Genomic DNA, 16,823 nt, shown 5'->3' with positions numbered 1-16,823 from the left:
GTGCAACACTTTATTGGGAAAAGATTTACAGTTCCAAACTGTGTCAGGCCCAGGACCACAGGAGTGGGGGGGGGCGGAGGTGACCCCTGCAGGAGCACCCCGTCCCCCCCTGCTCCCCCCCCCCCCCGTCCCCAGCTCAGTTTCCCCTTGCTGGATCAAGACACAAGAGGTTCTCTCCGTCCCAGAACCTGGCCTTGATGCTCCAGTCACCATTGGTATGTGTGTGTGCAACAAGGATTTAAGACATCTCCACAGTCCCCTCTTCAGCACTGGGGGGGTGAGGGTGGGAAAACGACACACGTGTAACCCTCTACCCCCAGGTGGAGCAGCTGGGAGGCCAGTGTGGGCAACACCCACCCCCCCTGCTGGGCGCGGGGCCTCCCTGGTGAGGGGCACCCCATACGTGCCTCACGCAGGGTGGTTAGTTGAAGATGGGGGGGGGCGCTCTTCGCCCCCCGACCCCAGGGAAGCCCCTTGCTGAGAGGAGACAGTGGCCTGGTTCGTGGCCATCCTGCAGCTCACTCTTCCCGAAGCTTCTCCTGGGCTGGCGGGGAGGCCTGGGCCGGCGTGGCCACTTTCCTCCGGCGAGGACCACCCCCGCCCAGTGCCAGGCCCAGCCCCAGCCCAGCCAGGGCTAGGACGTGGATGCAGAAGTAGACAGAGGCCCAGTACCGGAGCGTGTCGGCCATGGACAGCAGCACAAAGCCCATGCACATGTAGTCGTAGGCTCGCATCTTCAGGAGCCAGTGCACCCAGTCCCAGGCCTGCTGGCCACTGGGGCCCAGCCGCGGGCGCACAGCTGACTCCAGAGAGCCCTCGGCTGCCAGGCACAGCGGGATGGTCAGGAAGCTCAGGTAGTAGCCGGGGTGCAGGCCATGCCAGTAGGCGCTCAGCAGCATGGTCCAGGCACTCCTGGGGGAGGGGGTGCGGTCAGAACCTGGAAATCTAACATCCAGGTTCCAGCCTTCTCCCTCACACCCAGACATCTTCCTCCCTGGCTCTGAGGGTGGAGGAAGCTGTGGGCTCTGTCTCATACTCAGGGCTCCTCCTCCCTCAGGACTAGAAGTCTTAACTCCCCCACCCCCTTTTTATTGGTGCCAGTCCTGGGACTTGAACTCAGGGCCTGGATGCTGTCCCTGAGCAACTTTGTGCTCAAGGCTAGCACTCTACTACTTGAGCCACAGTGCTACTTCCCGCTTTTTCTGTGGTGCTGAGGAATCGAACCCAGGGCTTCATACATGCTAGGTAAGCACTCCACCAATGAGCCACCTTCCCAGCCCCTAGAAATCCTAACTCTTTAGCCCCCAGACTGTCAAAGCAGATCCCAGGGTCTGGAGTATCATCTTAGAACTTGTCAGAAACACAAATTCTTTTTTTTTGGTTGGTGGTGGGCCTTGAATTCTGGGCCTGGGCGTTGTTCCTCAGCTCTTCAGCTCAAGGCTAGCACTCTACCACTTGAGCTACAGTGCCACTTCCGGTTTTCTGGTGGTTTATTGGAGATAAGAGTTTCATGGACTTTCCTGCCCAGGCTGGCTTTGAACCGCAATCCTCAGATCTCAGCCTCCTGAGTAGCTAGGATTACAGGCGTGAGCCACCGGCGCCTGGCTAGAAACACAAATTCTTAGCCAAGAGGCTGAGTTCTGAGGTTCAAAGCCAGGTTGGTAGACAAACCTGAAATTCTTTATCTCCAAGTAACAAGCAAAAACCTGGAAATGGAGATGTAGTTCAGGTGGCAGAGTACCAGCCTTGAGTAAGAGATGCTATGCAAGAGTGCACAAGGCCCCGAGTGCAAGCTCCCTTGATGGCGTGTGTGTGTACACACACACACATACTTCAAAGCCCCGTCTAAACCCCAGTGCCGCCTAAAATTTAAAACCTCAACCCACTGAGCCAGCACTTTCTCAGCCACACATTACTAAGTCCAGTACCTCATTTATGTCATTTCATCTGCCAATCAAGTAAGTTATCTCCATTGAACAGCTGTGGAAACCAAGAGGTCAGCCAGCCCCTCCGGGTTCCTCAGTGAGCCACATGTGGGCAGCACACTATTTCTATGGAAGGCTGACCTTAGGCCTAGGGGTTTATCCCAGCACAAGCCAAGAAAACTACAACTTCCATGAGCCTCAGGGGCAGAGGGGCTCAGCTGTAACCATAGGCATGCCACCAAGGCAGCTGGGTAATGTAGTCCTGTGCTGTCGGGGGGTGGGGTGTCCCCTCACCTCAGGACGTAAGAGCGAGCAGGTGCGCTCTTGTAGATGTACTGAGCCAGCCACCATTGCACCGTCATGTTCCAGTACCGCATGCCGTCCCGCACCCGCACGCAGAAGTCGGTGTTATAGCAGTCGATGTTGCGGATGGTCTCATAGTCATACTCCAGGGAAGTGGCCTCCTCCGGACTGAGGGGTGGGGGTGGGGTAGACATGCAGCTCAGCCAGGCCCCGCCGCCAGCCCCGCTCCTGTCCCAGCCCCAGTGCTAAGGAGGGGGTTCTGCCCAAGGGACAGCACTTGCTCAGGCTACCACATTTGCTAAGGCCACAGCAGGGGAGGATGGGGGGGGGGGGGAGGGGGGCGGGGCGTGAGGCACAGCTCACTCAGGACCTCTTCTTCCCTTGGTCACTGACTACTGGGGTCTACCACAGCCAAAAGACACCTGGGAGGGGGGGGCAAGGAGGGTTCAGCTGCTAAGCCCGGAAGTCCTCTAGCGAGCAGATTTGGTTATTCAGAGCAGCTTTCAACATAGATACAGCAGCTGCTAAACAAGTGTCTTAAGGAGGTGGCTCATGGTTGCTAAGGAGACGTGTAGAGTGGTGACTCTCTGGGATCTGTTGCTAGGGAAAAGGCATTCCTTAGCAACAAGCCTGCATCCCCCTCCAACTCCCCACCCCCCCCACCCCCTGGTGAGGGAAGATTCCAGAGCAAGTCTTTTTCCTGATCCCTGTGTGTGCTCAAGAAGTGTCACCGCCAGGAACCCTGAGGTTTCCAGGTCACTGCTGCAAACAGCTCAGCACTGGGAACCAGGCTTAGCTTGTACAAATGCCCCGTGGCTTCTGTGACTGGATGGAACCATTCTTTTTTTTTCCTTTGTCCCTCGTGGGCCTTGAACTCTGTGCCTGAGTGCTGTCCCTCAGCTCTTCAGCTCAAGGCGAGCGCTCTACCACTTGAGCTACAACGCTACTTCTGGTTTTCTGGTGGTTTATTGGAGATAAGAGTTTCACGGACTTTCCTGCCCAGGCTGGCTTTGAACTGCGATCCTCAGATCTCAGCCTCTTGAGTAGCTAGGATTATAGGCGTGAGTCACCGGCGCCTGGCTTGGAACCATTCTTTAGGAATGAGTTTGGTAGAGTTAGAGGACTTTAGCAGCTGGAGGTCCACCCACAATGACAAGGGCAGTGATGGTTAAGTTCACAGAACGGCAGTTTGTGACTGCTAAGGGGGTGGCAAACCCTTAGTAAGGAGTAGGGCTTGAACTCGGGGTCTGGGTACTGTCCCTGCGCTCTTTTGCTCAAGGCTAGTGCTCTATCACTTTGTGCCACAGCTCCACTTCCAGATTTTCTGAGTGGTTAGTTGGAGAAAAGTCTCATGACTTTTTTTTTTGTCCGGGGCTGACTTTGAACCATGGTCCTCAGCTATCAGCCTCCTGAGTAGCTAAGATTATAGGCGTCCACCAGCGCCTGGCTAGGAGTGATTTTTTTTTTTTTTTTGTCCCTCATGGGGCTTGATCTCTGGGCCTGGGCGCTGTCCCTCAGCTCTTCAGCTCAAGGCTAGTGTTCTACCACTTGAGCCACAGCACCACTTCTGGCTTTTTCTGCTTGTGGTGCTGAGGAATTGAACCCAGGGCCTCATACATGCAAGGCAAACACTCTACCTCTGAGCCACCTTTCCAGCCCCAGAGTGATTCTCCACTGGCACAGAAAGCTGGTGCCCCTCCCTATCCCAAGCCAGAAAGATCCAGAAAGAGGCTCATCCGATGCTAGGGATGGCATTTCCCTAGCAACACAGAAGCTAAATGTTCTCAAGACAGCTGGACACTCTCTAGCCCTGTAACTTATAAAAATGTCCAGGCTGGGGCTGAGGTTCAGATTCCTGGCCACAGGAAGATGGTCTGTGGTCTGGGAATGGACTCCCCTCGGCTGGCAGCAAGCAGTAAGTGAATGCTCTTCCCTTCCAAACAGGGGCTGGCTCTCGGCCACTCAGGGGCCCCTGTGGGGGGTGCAGGTCCTGTAGTCACAATGAGTAAGAGTTCTTGCCAGGCACAGGTGGCTCACGCTTGTCATCCAAATTACCCAGGAAGCTGAGATCTGAGTAACACAGTTTGAAGCCAGCCTAGGCAGCAAAGTCCTTGAGACCCTTATCTCCAATGAACCAGGGGAAAAAAAAAAAAGCCAGAAGTGGAGTTGTGGCTCAAGTGGTAGAGCTTTTGAAAGACCTAAGGCACAACCCTGAGTTCAAGCCCCAGCACTGGCACTAAATAAATAAATAAATAAATAAATAACTTTTGGAAAGGAGTGACCCCATGGTCTGTAGGGATCCTGTTTCCCTAGCCAAGGCGCTTAACACTACCACAGAATGGCACCTCCAGTCCCCAAGCACAGTGTGATTCTGGGGGTGACACTTTCATGGCAACACCAGGTGAATGTGTGGTTGCTATCCTACCACACTCCTCTCCCTAGCAACAGAGGATGACTCACCACACCGAGGGGGGGCGGGACAAGTGCTAGCAACAAAGGAGGGGCCACTTCCCCACAGCCCAGAGAGGGGAGTAAGGGGGCAAGAGGAGGGAGAGGAGGGGGGGCAGGGGGACACACAGCCTATGGCAGGGCGGTGGCCCTGCCCTGGTCACTCCCTGCTCTCCTCTCCACTCAGGGGCAGGCCCAGCCCTTGGTGATGGGGCCTGCTGGGTCTTGGGGGGCGTCCCTCCCGCCTGACCTGCTGGGGGGTGGGCATTGGAGGGTGGGGCCGCCCCCGGCCCGGGCTTTGGCGGCTATGGGGTAGGCCCCGAAGCCAGCAGCAATGCAGCCGCACTCGGCCGCGATCCACGCCACGTAGAAGCGCATGCGGAAGGCGAAGAAGACAGGGATCATGTAGAAGAGGCGGGCGGGCAGCGGGCGGGCGTAGAAGGCATCCTCACGCACGGCCTCCAGTGGGAAGAGGTGGGAGGAGAGCAGGAAGAGCAGGCCGAAGAGTGGGGCCGGCCAGGCGCGGCGCAGTAGGGGCCGCAGGCTGGGCACCGCCTCGGGGAAGGGTTGCTCCAGCCAGTCCAGGTATGTGCGGTAGCGGAAGAAGGGGCCTGGGGAGCCAAGGAGGGGCAGGCAGTCAGATCTGTGTCAGGACCCGGGCAGGAGATGGGGGAGAGGGGCAGAAATTGCAGACACCCAAAGGATGGGGACAGGGAGCTAGAGTCAGAGGGGACAAGGGACTCAGGGAGAAAGAGCAGAAAATTAGAGCCGGGCACTAGTAGCCCACACCTGTAATCTCCGCTACTCAGGAGGCTGGGGCAAAGTTTAAACACAGCCCAGGGCAGAAATGTCTGAGAGATTTTGTGGTGGGGGGGAGAGGGAGATCAGTCATGGAACTTGAACTCTGGGCCTGGGTGCTGTCCCTCAGCTCTTCAGCTCAAGAGAGTGCTCTACCACTTGAGCCACAACGCCACTTCCAGTTTTCTAGTGGTTTATTATAGATAAGAGTCTCACGGATTTTCCTGCCCGGGCTGACTTTGAATTGAGATCCTCAGATCTAGGATGGCAGGTATGAGCCACCAGCGCTGAGAGATTCTTACCTGCAATTAACTAGTAAAAAGCCAAAAGTACAGCTGTGGCTGTGGCTCAAGTGGTAGAGAACCTTGAGCAAACTGTTAAGGGAGGGTGCCCAGACCCTAGTGAGTTACCACACACATACACACACAGAGGGACGCTGGGAATGAAGGGATTGGGACTCAGGGTGGAGACAGGTCAGACCTGGAGGTGGGGTGATTTCCCTGTGAACCAGTCACGGAAGAGAAAATAGATGGGAGATGGGAGCCAATTAGGGACGGATGGAGACCACTTAAAGATGTTTCTTTTGGGAAAGATGAAACTGTTCCACAGACAGAGAGATGATGTTTGTGTAATTCTGTAGCCATCCTAATAGCCAGTGACTTGTTTAAGTTAAGGAGATCATGAGTTCAAGGCACCCTGGACTATGCAGCAAGGACCCTGCCTCAAAAAACAGGCTGAGTTGGGCACCGGTGGCTAACGCCCATAATCCTAGCTACTCAGGATGCTGAGAGCTGAATTGCGGTTCAAAGCCAGCCCGAGCAGGAAAACCCATGAGACTGTTATCTTCAATAAACTACTCAGAAAAAGCCATAAATGGTGCTGTGGCTCAAGTGATAGAACGCTAGCCTTGAGCCACAGAAGCTTAGGGACAGCGCCTAGGCCCTGAGTTCAACCCTACCATTGACACAAACCCATGTCTGCAGCAGTGTGGCTCTGGTTGTAGAGGAATCAAGCCTTCAGGATGACAACATCACCCACTAGAGCAAATGGAGTCGAGCAGAAGAGTTGGACCATCCTGGGCACAGGCAGGAGGTTCTGGGTGGGGTGGGGTGGGGCGGGGCAGGACAGGACAGGAAGAGAACAGGCCAGGAATTCCAGTGAAGGGGGAGCAGGGTGCAGAGGTGGATGTGCTGGGCAGGCCCACTCACCTGTCATGATCCCCACGTAACAGTAGCTATAGCTGAGCGTCTCCATCAAAGAGGGGACTTCAGGCAGGAGCCCCACAGAGGGCTCCTTGCTGAAGCCGGAGGCCATTTCCTTCCTCTGGGCCAGGTGCAGGTCCTGGACTTCACTGGCCAGGCTCACCAGCTGGGGGAATGGGGACAGGTGCAGGCAGGGCCTGGTCAGCTCCAAGGCCCTCTAGGTGGGGCTGAGATCTCAAACCGGTGGAGAGTACAGCTGGTGCCTTCCCAGAGCTCAGCCTTAGGGCATGCATGCTGTCACGTGATTGCACATGTATCTTTACATACCATCCACATGCAATACCACCACACACACACACACACACACACACACACACACACACATCCTTTCCTGGAGTATAAGAACCTATCCAGAACTGTAACTCCTCTGCACAGCATCTTTACAATAAATTAAAGAAAAAGAAACTAGTTAGCATTTCCTGTCGCCATTTATGCTTGGAGGTCTGGGGGGGGGGGGTCAAACTTAACACCCTCAAAATGGAACACAACACCCCCCATTTGCTAAAGCAAATCTAGTTGCTTTCCTCAGAGAAAGAGGGTGCTACAGAGACTCCCTCACCCCCAGACCCATCTAGTCTTTCCCCTCCTTTCTGCCTGCACCAGAGGCCTCCTGCCTCTCCATATCCACTCTGAAGCTGTTCAGAGGCAACAGGTGTGTGTGTGGCTTCCTGCCTCATTCAGTGGCCAGAGCCTAGTAGATGGAAGGCAGGAGGTGAGCCGAGGACACTAGAAAGATGGCGCCACACAACACTTATTCTACAAAGCTCCAGAACCAACCCCACCCAGGACTGCTAATAGCTCTCAACTCCTGCACTGCCCCTTCCCCTCATCTCTGTCCTGCCCTCCACCAGGGTGAATAAGCATCCCTGGAATTATTCCCAAAGCAGCATTTCCTGCAGGAACTCTGCCACCTTCCAGCAGAAAGAGTGCATCCAGCTGCCATCACTGGCCACCAGCCGGTTCATAAAGGAATCCTGTCTCATCCGGCCTTACTTTGCTCCCTTTAATTTTCCTCTTGGCTTCCAGGGTGAATTATCATTATTTTTTCTTTTGTGCCAGTCCTGGGGCATGAAGTCAGGGCCTGGGCTCTTTTGCTCAAGGCTAGTGTGCTACCATTTGAGCCACAGCTCCACTTCTGGGTTTCTGGTGGTTCACTGGAGATAAGAGCCTAATGGCCTTTCCTATCTAGGTTGGCTTTGAACCATGATCCTCAGCTCTCAGCCTTCTGAGTAGCTGGGATTACAAGGGCAATTTTTTTTTTTTTGGTCAGGTCAGTCATGGGGTTTGAACTCAGGGCCTGTGTGCTGTCCCTACACTTTTTTTTTTTTGCTTAAGGCAAGTGCTCTACTACTTTCAGTCACTGCCCACTTCCAGTTTCCTGGTGGTTAATTGGAGATAGGAATCTCTTGTACTTTCTTATCTGGACTGGTTTCCAATTGGGATCCTCAGAGCTCAGCCTCCTGAGTAGCTAGGGCAACAGGTGTGAGCCACCAGCGCTCAGCTAAGGGTGAATTATTTTAAAATATGCAACACTGGTCACACTTCCTCTCTCAGAAACAAACCCCAAACAAAAATCCTTTTCTTTTTGGGCACCAGTGGCTCACACCTGTAATCCTAAGTACTCAGGAGGCTGAGATCCGATCTCAGTTCGAAGCCAGCTCAAGGAGGAAAGTCTGTGAGACTCTTATGACCAACAAACCACCAATAAACCAGAAATGGAACTGAGGCTAAAGTGGTAAGGCACTAGTCTTGAGAACAAAGCTCAAGGACAACAAGGCCCTAAGTTCAAGCACTAGGATGAGCAGAAAAAAAAATTAAAAAGCTTTAAAAATTTTTTGGTCCCTGCAAGAAGTTCAGACTTTCACCATGGCCAGCAAGGCCTGGCCGCACAGTCCAGCCCGCCCTGTGCTCTGCAAAAATTGGATGGGGCCGGGCGCCCATGGCTCACGCCTATAATCCTAGCTACTCAGGAGGCTGAGATCTGAGGATCTCGGTTCAAAGCCAGCCCGGGCAGGAAAGACCGTGAGACTCCTATCTCCAATAAACCACTAGAAAACTGGAAGTGGCACTGTAGCTCAAGTGGTAGAGCACTAGCCTTGAGCTGAAGAGCCCAGGGACAGCGCCCAAGCCCAGAGTTCAAGCCCTATGACCAACAACAACAACAAAAAAAGTGGATGGGGCAGATAGTGTGTGTGTGGTGCTCTGCCCACTGGGCTGCAGACATCTTGGCAGGCTCCTCTCCAGCTCTCCACTTGGCTGGCCAACCTGCCTATCTTTGAACTCCTGATAAGAACACGAAAGGCTGGAGAAACCAGTTCTCAAGCTCAGGGTTCTGTTCCCTGATCTCCATCACTGGATCCTTGACATATTAGGAAACCAGTTCTGTGTTGGTTGAGGGCAGAGGCCATGTCTGTTTTTACCCAACTGCACAGGTGATGAAGAAGCAGAGCTAGACTCAAGGAGCACTGGACAGGCACACTCCAAGTGCCAAATCACGCCTCCTGTTGGAGTATGTGGGCCATTTCTTTACTCCAAAACAAGTGGAGAGGCGAAGACTTGCTCATAAGTATGTGACTGGTGAACCTTGTCCCTAAGCAAAGGCTGGTGCCCAGGGCTGCCCCCTCCCCCATAGGGATGAGGAGGAGGAGGGTAGGGGTGGGAGGAACTGGCTCCCAGGGAGGATGAAGGGAGTACGCAATACCCCCAAGTCTGACCTTCAGTGTCAACAGCAGCTGGACGGCGTTGGTGAAGGGTGTGGGAGTGGGCAGGCCCAGCAGGCTGAGAGCTCGGAAGAACAGGAGGTAGGAGAAGGTCCAGGCCAGAGCCAGGGCATGGCAGGAGCTGGGGCAGAGGTGGGAGGCGGCTGTGCTGGACACAGGGACCTTGGTCCCTGCTTCCCCGTTCCCAGGGTCTAGCCACAAATCCTCCCCCATCTCTTCCCACTCAAATAGAAAACAGGAGGGCAGAGAGGGGACAGAGGATGGCAGGCAGACAAAGCAGCCACATGGAGGAGAACAATGAAGACAGATAAAGGATGAAGGTTCAAAGCCAGCCTGGGCAGGAGAGCCTGTGAGACACTTATCTCTAAGTAGCCAACAAAAAGCAGGAAATAGGGGGTGGGAAGATGGCTCAGTGGTAGAGGGCTTGCTTTGCATGCATGAGGTCCTGGGTTCGATTCCTCAGAATCACATAAACAGAAAAGCCATAAGTGGCGCTGTGGCTCTTGAGCTAGCCTTGAGCTAAAGAGCTCAGGGATGGCACCCTGGCCCAAAGTTCAAGCCCCACGACCAACAGAGGGAAAAAAAAAGCAGGAGGTAGAGCAGTGGCTGAAGTGTAAAGCACCAGTCTTGAGGGGAGAAAGCAGGAGAGAGTTGTTCAGGCCCTGAGTTCAAGCCTCAGTGCCAGCACATAGAAAAAAAGTAAGTAAAAAGAGAAGTTTCGGGTGAAGACCTTTTAGTCCTCCATTTTTTTCTTTCAGCACCAACATCAGGATAGGGGATGGAGGTGGGAGAGATGCATAACTGAATGGTGACAGGTCCAACTATGACTATGTATAGAAGACTGAGGTGCAGGAGACAGGAGAAGACAAGACAGACTAGACACAGGACAGAGGAATAAAAGAGATAAAACAGGGGACATCAAGAGAATAAAGCAGAAGCAGCAAAGACCGACAGAGGAAACAGGCTGCTTCCTCCTCTCCCTCCTCCCCTCCTCCTCCCCACATCTCACCAAGGCTGAGCCTGAATGAGGGCCCAGGTCCCCAGAACTGTGACCAGGGAGTGTAAAGTGTGGGGGCCACAGGTGAACAAGGTGAACCCCAGGCCCACTGCTGCTGCCCCCCATCTCTTCAGCCCAGGTCCTGCAGGAGAAAGGGGACAGTGTGTAAGTCTAGAATCTTCTCTGGGGGGGGGGGGGAGAACCCCACCTGCCTCTGTCCCCGCCCACCTTTTATTTTCCACTGAGGGAACCTGACTCACCAGCCTTCTTAAAGAGGAAGCCGATGGGGATGGAGATAAGGAGAACCACTAGGTAGGTCCATTCTTCGGGTGACATGGTCTGGAGAAGCGAGGTGGGGCGGGGTGGGGGAAGAGCAGGGGCTCACAGTAAGAACCCAGGTGTGGCCTGCGGTCCGGTCCTCCCGCGGAGGACGAAGGGGCCGATCCGGCCCCACCTCCTAGAGACAGGCCCTGAGTCCTCTCCTCCCAGGATCCAGAACTTCCACGTCTTCCCGAATACAAAAAATAAAACTACCCCCCTGACCCCTTCTAAGACCTTCTTCCGGTTGGGACCCCAAAACAGTCTTCCGGACTCGGAATACGGCCCTGCCTCTTCCTCTGAGGACCCCAGGACCCCTCCATGTCCCTCCGGGGTCCCCCACAACCTCTCCCTCTTCGGGAAACCGGAGCCACTCCCACCCCGTCGACCGAGCAGCCGGAGGAGGCTAGGCCTCCAGCCCCGCTCTCTTCGGAGCTCCGGGGCCTCGCCCACCTCGACCCGACAGCCGATCGCCTCACCCCCAAGCCTCAGGTTCCGCGCACGCGGCAGCCCGGCGCGGAGTCCGACCCGACCGGGCGGAGCCCTAGGCGTCTATCCCCGCATTCGGCCCACATGCGCGCCCGCACTGCCCGCACCCGGCCCTCTGCGGATCGGCCCTGCCCGCACCCGGCCCGCACTCCCCGCACCCGAGCCCACCTGCCCATCCGCTTCTCCTGCACCCGGCCCACCTGAGCCGCCCACCGGGCGGGAGGAGGCCTGGCAGCCCGAACCCGAGCCCAGCGCGGTCCGCGCCACACCTCCTCTCTCAGCACGTCTCCGCACAGTCAGATCCCGCGGGGCTTGGTCACAGCCGCCGACAGGGATCGGGAGGGGCACAGAAGGAACGCGCCCGAGACCCGACCTCCGGGCCGCGTTCGAACTGCGGAGCTCGGGCGCAGAGCCGGGAGTACGTGAGGGGGCGTGGCCTCGGGGCGTGGCAAGGGCTTGGCTCCGGGCCCCGAGGGACGCGGGATTGGATCCTGGTAAGGGCCACGCCCCTACCAGGCCCGGGAGGGGGAAGGGCCTGAGCAGGGCTCCTTCCGGCACAGTCCGCAGCTCGCCTACACGGCTCGGGGGCGGGGCCACTGGCCTCGGCTTTCTCCGGGGCTAGACGCGAATTTCAATCGTGGCTCGGGAGTGGGCAGGACCACAAGCTCCGGTTTATTTGGAAACAATCAAGTATGCGAGACCTTGGTTTGGTGATAGGCGGAGCACGGAGTCTTTTTTGGAGGAAAGAAGGACCCTCACGAGAGGGACAGACCCCTGGAGGACCTGGGGGGGCGGGACCATGAGTAATCTTCCCACCCCCGCGGGGGCGGGGTCAGCGCGGGCGGGGCCAAGGACCTGGCGTGGGCTGGGTCAGCGAGGTCCGCGGGGCGGGGCCATAGCTCTGACGTGGGTGGGGTCAGCGAGGTCCGCGGGGCGGGGCCAGCGTGGGCAGCGGGGCGGGGCCATGGTCCTGACGTGGGCGAACCCAGACTTTGCTTGGCTGCGTGGCGGAGTGACGAAAGTGACTCCTGGGGTCGGTATGGTGGCGGGGTAGGAAGCCGCGCCGGGTGCGCTCAGTAGGGGCAGTTTCCGCCTTGACTGTGAGTTGTTTACAAAGTGAAGGCCTGACTCCACCGGAGGACAGGGGGACATTCTGAAGAGGAGCGAGGACGCACACTGAGCGCTCCCGAGTGTGGTGAGCCCGCCCAGCAGACACCGGGTGACCTGGGAGCTATGGGGTTCACTCGTAGGGCGGGAACTTCCCTAAGTCGGGGAGCGCTGGTGGCTGGAGGGGGCGGGGCCACAGGCTGCGGGATTGCTGGGGGCCTCTGAGGCCCTAACGCTCCAAACCTTGCGTTTGGGAAGAGGGCCGCAGCTTGGGGAAAAGGGAGGAGTCCCGAACTTGGAATCGCTTACGTTCGGGAAGGTGTGAGAGGGGGCGGGGGAGCCTCCGCTTCTGCCCCGCGGAGGGAGCGGGGCCTGATTTTGGCCACGCCGCCTGCGCGGAGGGGGCGGGGCTTGAGTTCGGCCGAGCCACTGTCGCTGGGGGCGGGGCATAGTTTCAGTCACGCCTCCTGAACGGGGAGGGGGTGCGGCCTGGTATCAGCCACGCCTCCTGCGCGGGAAGGGGGCGGGCCTAGCGCAGAGAAGGCGGGAAAGCCGAACCTCTGTGCCTTGGAGGGGCGGAGGCGGAGATAGAGGGTCCGGTAAAGCTTGAGCCTTCGGCCGAGCTCTCCCAACACCTTCCGGGACGAAGGGGCGCGCTTTGCAAAGGGGCGTCTCCAAAATAGTCATTCCGGGGGCGTGGCGGTAGTGACTAATGGCGGGCTGAGCACCTTCGCCCTGCAGGGGCGGGGCCTGGCGTCGGGTGCGACGTGAGCGTGGCGCCGCCCCTACCTCCGGGTGCGCGGCTCGGCACGGCCCGGGGGTCGGGGGCGTGGGGGAGCCCTGGGCAGTCCCGCCGTGACTTCTGCGTTTCCTCCAACAGGAAGATGTTGGTGGTGGAAGTGGCGAACGGCCGCTCGCTGGTGTGGGGGGCCGAGGCGGTGCAGGCGCTGCGGGAGCGCCTGGGTGTCGGGGGCCGCACGGTGGGCGCCCTACCCCGCGGGCCCCGCCAGAACTCCCGCCTGGGCCTCCCGCTGCTGCTCATGCCCGAGGAGGCGCGGCTCCTGGCCGAGATCGGCGCCGTGACCCTAGTCAGCGCCCCGCGCCCTGATCCCCGCCAGCACGAACTGGTAAGAGCTAGGGGGCCCTAGGTGGCGGGGTCTGGGAGACCCCTTTCTGGAACGCGTGGTCGGGAGGCCTGGGGGGGGGGGGGCGCAGAGTGCGTCTTGGGCTCCAGCTACGTATTTTGTAGGCTCTGGCATCATTCAAGCTCCAGCAAGACCAGAGCTTCCGGGAGCAAAGCGCATTGGCCGCCAAGGCCCGGGAGACCCGGCGGCAGGAGCTCCAGGAGAAGATAGCAGAAGGCCAGGCTGCCAAGAAGCAGAGGTTGGAGCTGGATTCGGGGGCTGCTGGCGGGAGCCAGGCTGCGGAAGAGCATGACTCCAGGGATGGGCAGGCTTCTGGGGAGCAGGCTGGAACAGGTGAGAGCCGGATCTGGATGGAGGCCTGGGATGGATGGGGGGGGGGGCTCCAGGGAATTCTGGCCAGCCTTCCCTGGGGGCAGGAGGACTTTGTCCTTGAACTCACTAGACCCTCCTCCCCCTCCCCCCCACCGCACCCCCAGTCCTCTCCTCTTCCCAACCAGGACCTTCAAATGAGGTGGCTCCGCTGCCCAGATCGGCCCAGCTTGTGCAGCTGGCCACCGCCAGGCCTCGACCTGTCAAGGCTAGGCCTCTAGACTGGCGGGTCCAGTCCAAAGACTGGCCCCACGCGGGCCGCCCCGCCCACGAGCTTCGTTACAGCATCTACAAAGACCTGTGGGAGCACGGCTTTTTCCTCAGTGGTGCTGGCAAGTTTGGCGGTGACTTCCTGGTGTATCCTGGTGAGCGCAGGCCCCAGCTCTGCTGGCTGTCTTTCCACTCCTACGTGTGTTCTGCATATTCCTATTTGTGTCGTGGTTTTTTCCTTAAGTGTCTGAAAGCTTTAAGACAAGCCACATGCCTCTGGTGCTCATCTGCAGTGGGGCTTAAATAACTTGGTAAACACAGACTGAGGGTCCACACACACCTGTGCAGAAACTCCCAGATAGAACTGCAAATTTGGGAAGGAGCCAAATGTAAGTTGTCAAGGCAACAGCGTTAGTGACCAAAAGTCATGGAAGTCCATGTGTGCTTATAAGAGAGATGACCGAAAACTCCTATGGGAAAAGTTTTATTTTTATTTAGATATGAAGATGCCTATATGTCATTTAAATTACCACCAAAGCTATGGATTTACATTACTTTAGGTCCAGCCTTTTATTAGCAATATAATCTTTGGTCTTACAGATATACTGTAAGATCTTAGTCAGTCTGTGGTTTAATCTTTTCCATCTTTTTGGTAATTATGTGATTAAGTGACTTTGTAGCTATACGTTAGTGCTACTATACTTTTTTTTTTTTTTTTGCGGTACTGGAGTTGGAACTCAGTCTCACACTTGCTAAACTCATGTTCTACTGCTGACCCATATCTTCGGCTTCTTTGTTTTCCTATTGGTTGAGATTGGCTCTTGCTTTTTCCTTGGGCCCATACCTGGATCCTCTTATTTTACTTTTCTATCATATTTAGGATGACAAGTATGCCACAACCCCCAACTTCCATTGAGATGGAGGCTCTCAGTATTTATTTATTTTTGTCTATTATCTTCCCTGTCCATTCTCCCTGTAGCTTTCAGTACTAGCTCTTGCCACTAGGAAGAAATCTTGAGAAGTAGATTTTTTAGGTCACATGGTGCTGAAATGACCCTGGGTCCCTGTACTGGTGTCTTCCAACCCTCTGCCTTTGGGAACCCCTACATGCCCATCTCCCTCTCACAGGTGACCCACTCCGCTTCCATGCCCACTACATAGCTCAGTGCTGGGCCGCTGAAGACCCCATCCCACTCCAAGATCTGGTCTCTGCTGGCCGCCTTGGGACCAGTGTCAGAAAGACACTGCTGCTGTGCTCTCCTCAGCCTGACGGTAAGGTGGTCTATACCTCCCTGCAGTGGGCCAGCCTGCAGTGAGCACCACCACCCAGGGCTCACACCTGACCCTCAGCAATAGCCTTCCCAGATGGCCCAGACTCATCTCTGCACTCACCTCTGCGTGGAGATCAGCACCCCTGATTCTCCCTGTATGTTGACCCTAGGGTTCGGAACACTACAGCTTTTTTAGGCTCAGCCTACTTCTAGGCACTAACTGATTGGGCTGCTTTTGTAGTTTATCTGTTTCCAAACTGTGAGCTTCTTCACAGAGGGTCTAGGTTTGACCCCTCTCTGTTTTGTACAGGGCTTAGATCTCAATGAATTTTGTTGAATAAATGTCAAGTTTGTGATTTTTTTTTTAGTCCTTACATCATGCAAGGGTGGGGTGCTTACTCAGGTGAGAAAAAAGAGGGCAAATAACTTGCCCAGAATCACTCAATTGTAAGTGGTGGAGCTGGGCTTTTACCTGGCCTTTCTTTTTTGGGGGGGTGGGGTGGGGCAATCTGAGGTTTGAACTCAGGGCTTTGTGCTTGTGAAGAAGGTGCTCTGACACTTCAGCAACACTCCCAACCAGTGGGCAAGACTGGGAGTTGAGCTCAGGGTTCCATGTTTGCAAGGCAGGGCTCTTATCACTTGAGACTGTTTGGCGATTAACTTATAAACACATTCTCTACCCTCAGTTCTTTAGGGGGTTTTATCGTCTTGTTTTTTGGTGCCAGTACCAGGCCTTCGTTGTTCATTCATGATCTTGCTCACAGCTCGCACTCTACTGCTTAAGCAAAGTATCCAGTACTAGTTTTTTGCTGGTTAATTGGAGAGAAGAGCCTCTCAGATTTGTCTGCCTAATCTGGCTTCAATCCTTGATCTCTGATCTCAGCCTCCTGTGTAGCTAGGATTACAGGTATGAGCTGCTGGTACTGGTGGGACAAAAGGTGAAGATACATTTAATCATGGGTTAAGTGATGAGGTTGTCCCTTAGAGAGCCCAGGCTGGGGCACAGCCTAGTAGGGTGCACTTGCCAAGTATGTTTGTCACTGGGTTTAATATCAGCACTGTGGGAGTTAAAAAAAAACAAAAAAACTGGGCACTAGTGTCTCAGGCTTGTACTCCTAGCTACTCAAGAGGCTGGTGGTTTGAAGTCATCCCAAGCAGAAAAATTCATGAGACTTTTATTCTCACTTGAGCTTTGGCTCAATGGTAGAACGCCAGCCTTGAGCAAAAAAGCTAAGGGACAGTGCCCATGCCCTGTTCAATCTCTAACAGTCGAAAAAACAATAATAAAAAGCCTCTGCTGTTCATTGCATTTATGATCTAGTGAGGTCTTTTGTGTTTGTTTGTTTTGCCAGTCCTGGGGCTTGAAATCAGAGCCTCGGCATTGTCCCTGAGCTTTTGCTCAATGCTAGCACTCTACCATTTTGAGCCACAGTGCCACTTCCATCTTTTCCTGTTTATGTG

The 16,823-nt window shown here is 55.8% G+C and overlaps 2 protein-coding genes across 6 annotated transcripts; one reads left to right on the top strand and one right to left on the bottom strand.

Annotated features, from left to right (window-relative positions):
- Nucleotide 1: 1 nt before the first annotated feature.
- Nucleotides 2–11,690, bottom strand: Mboat7 (membrane bound O-acyltransferase domain containing 7). Of its 3 annotated transcripts, none has more exons than XM_070000765.1 (8): nt 11,429–11,690; nt 10,714–10,792; nt 10,466–10,595; nt 9,451–9,577; nt 6,683–6,842; nt 4,927–5,287; nt 2,220–2,396; nt 2–912 (listed from the first exon to the last, which is right to left on the bottom strand). In XM_070000765.1, the coding sequence occupies exons 2-8, from the start codon at nt 10,787–10,789 to the stop codon at nt 519–521; spliced, it is 1,425 nt and encodes a 474-aa protein (XP_069856866.1). In that variant the 5' UTR covers nt 10,790–10,792; nt 11,429–11,690; the 3' UTR covers nt 2–518. The 3 variants fall into 3 exon arrangements, with proteins under 3 accessions (XP_069856866.1, XP_069856865.1, XP_069856867.1); XM_070000764.1 differs by having other exon boundaries at nt 11,461–11,689; XM_070000766.1 differs by lacking the exons at nt 9,451–9,577; nt 11,429–11,690.
- Nucleotides 11,691–12,243: 553 nt separating this feature from the next.
- On the top strand, nt 12,244–15,722 carry Tsen34 (tRNA splicing endonuclease subunit 34). 3 transcript variants are annotated; one of them, XM_070000788.1, is made up of 5 exons: nt 12,244–12,455; nt 13,248–13,494; nt 13,617–13,845; nt 14,010–14,246; nt 15,220–15,722. In XM_070000788.1, exons 2-5 carry the CDS (start codon nt 13,252–13,254, stop codon nt 15,405–15,407), a joined length of 897 nt encoding a protein of 298 aa, XP_069856889.1. In that variant the 5' UTR covers nt 12,244–12,455; nt 13,248–13,251; the 3' UTR covers nt 15,408–15,722. The 3 variants fall into 3 exon arrangements, with proteins under 3 accessions (XP_069856889.1, XP_069856888.1, XP_069856887.1); XM_070000787.1 differs by having other exon boundaries at nt 12,244–12,479; nt 13,989–14,246; XM_070000786.1 differs by having other exon boundaries at nt 12,245–12,455; nt 13,989–14,246.
- The last annotated feature ends 1,101 nt before the right edge of the window (nt 15,723–16,823 follow it).

The sequence above is a fragment of the Dipodomys merriami genome, unplaced genomic scaffold, assembly GCF_024711535.1.
Source record: "Dipodomys merriami isolate MVZ:Mamm:240054 unplaced genomic scaffold, mDipMer1.0.p SCAF_57, whole genome shotgun sequence".
Classification (NCBI taxonomy): Eukaryota; Metazoa; Chordata; class Mammalia; order Rodentia; family Heteromyidae; genus Dipodomys; species Dipodomys merriami.
The sequence above is the reverse complement of the archived record's forward strand: the minus strand, read 5'-3'. Positions and strand labels throughout refer to the sequence as shown.

What these genes read in the sequence shown, in the direction of transcription:
- Mboat7 (XM_070000765.1), bottom strand. Translation starts at nt 10,789, where the DNA reads ATGTCACCCGAAGAATGGACCTACCTAGTGGTTCTCCTTATCTCCATC. An exon ending in CTCATTCAGGCTCAGCCTTG is followed by an intron (nt 9,578 to 10,465) that starts GTGAGATGTGGG and finishes CCTCTGCCCCAG; the next exon opens with CTCCTGCCATGCCCTGGCTC. An exon ending in TTACGTGGGGATCATGACAG is followed by an intron (nt 5,288 to 6,682) that starts GTGAGTGGGCCT and finishes TTGGCTCCCCAG; the next exon opens with GCCCCTTCTTCCGCTACCGC.
- Tsen34 (XM_070000787.1), top strand. Translation starts at nt 13,252, where the DNA reads ATGTTGGTGGTGGAAGTGGCGAACGGCCGCTCGCTGGTGTGGGGGGCC. An exon ending in ATCCCCGCCAGCACGAACTG is followed by an intron (nt 13,495 to 13,616) that starts GTAAGAGCTAGG and finishes CGTATTTTGTAG; the next exon opens with GCTCTGGCATCATTCAAGCT. An exon ending in TGGGGAGCAGGCTGGAACAG is followed by an intron (nt 13,846 to 13,988) that starts GTGAGAGCCGGA and finishes CCGCACCCCCAG; the next exon opens with TCCTCTCCTCTTCCCAACCA.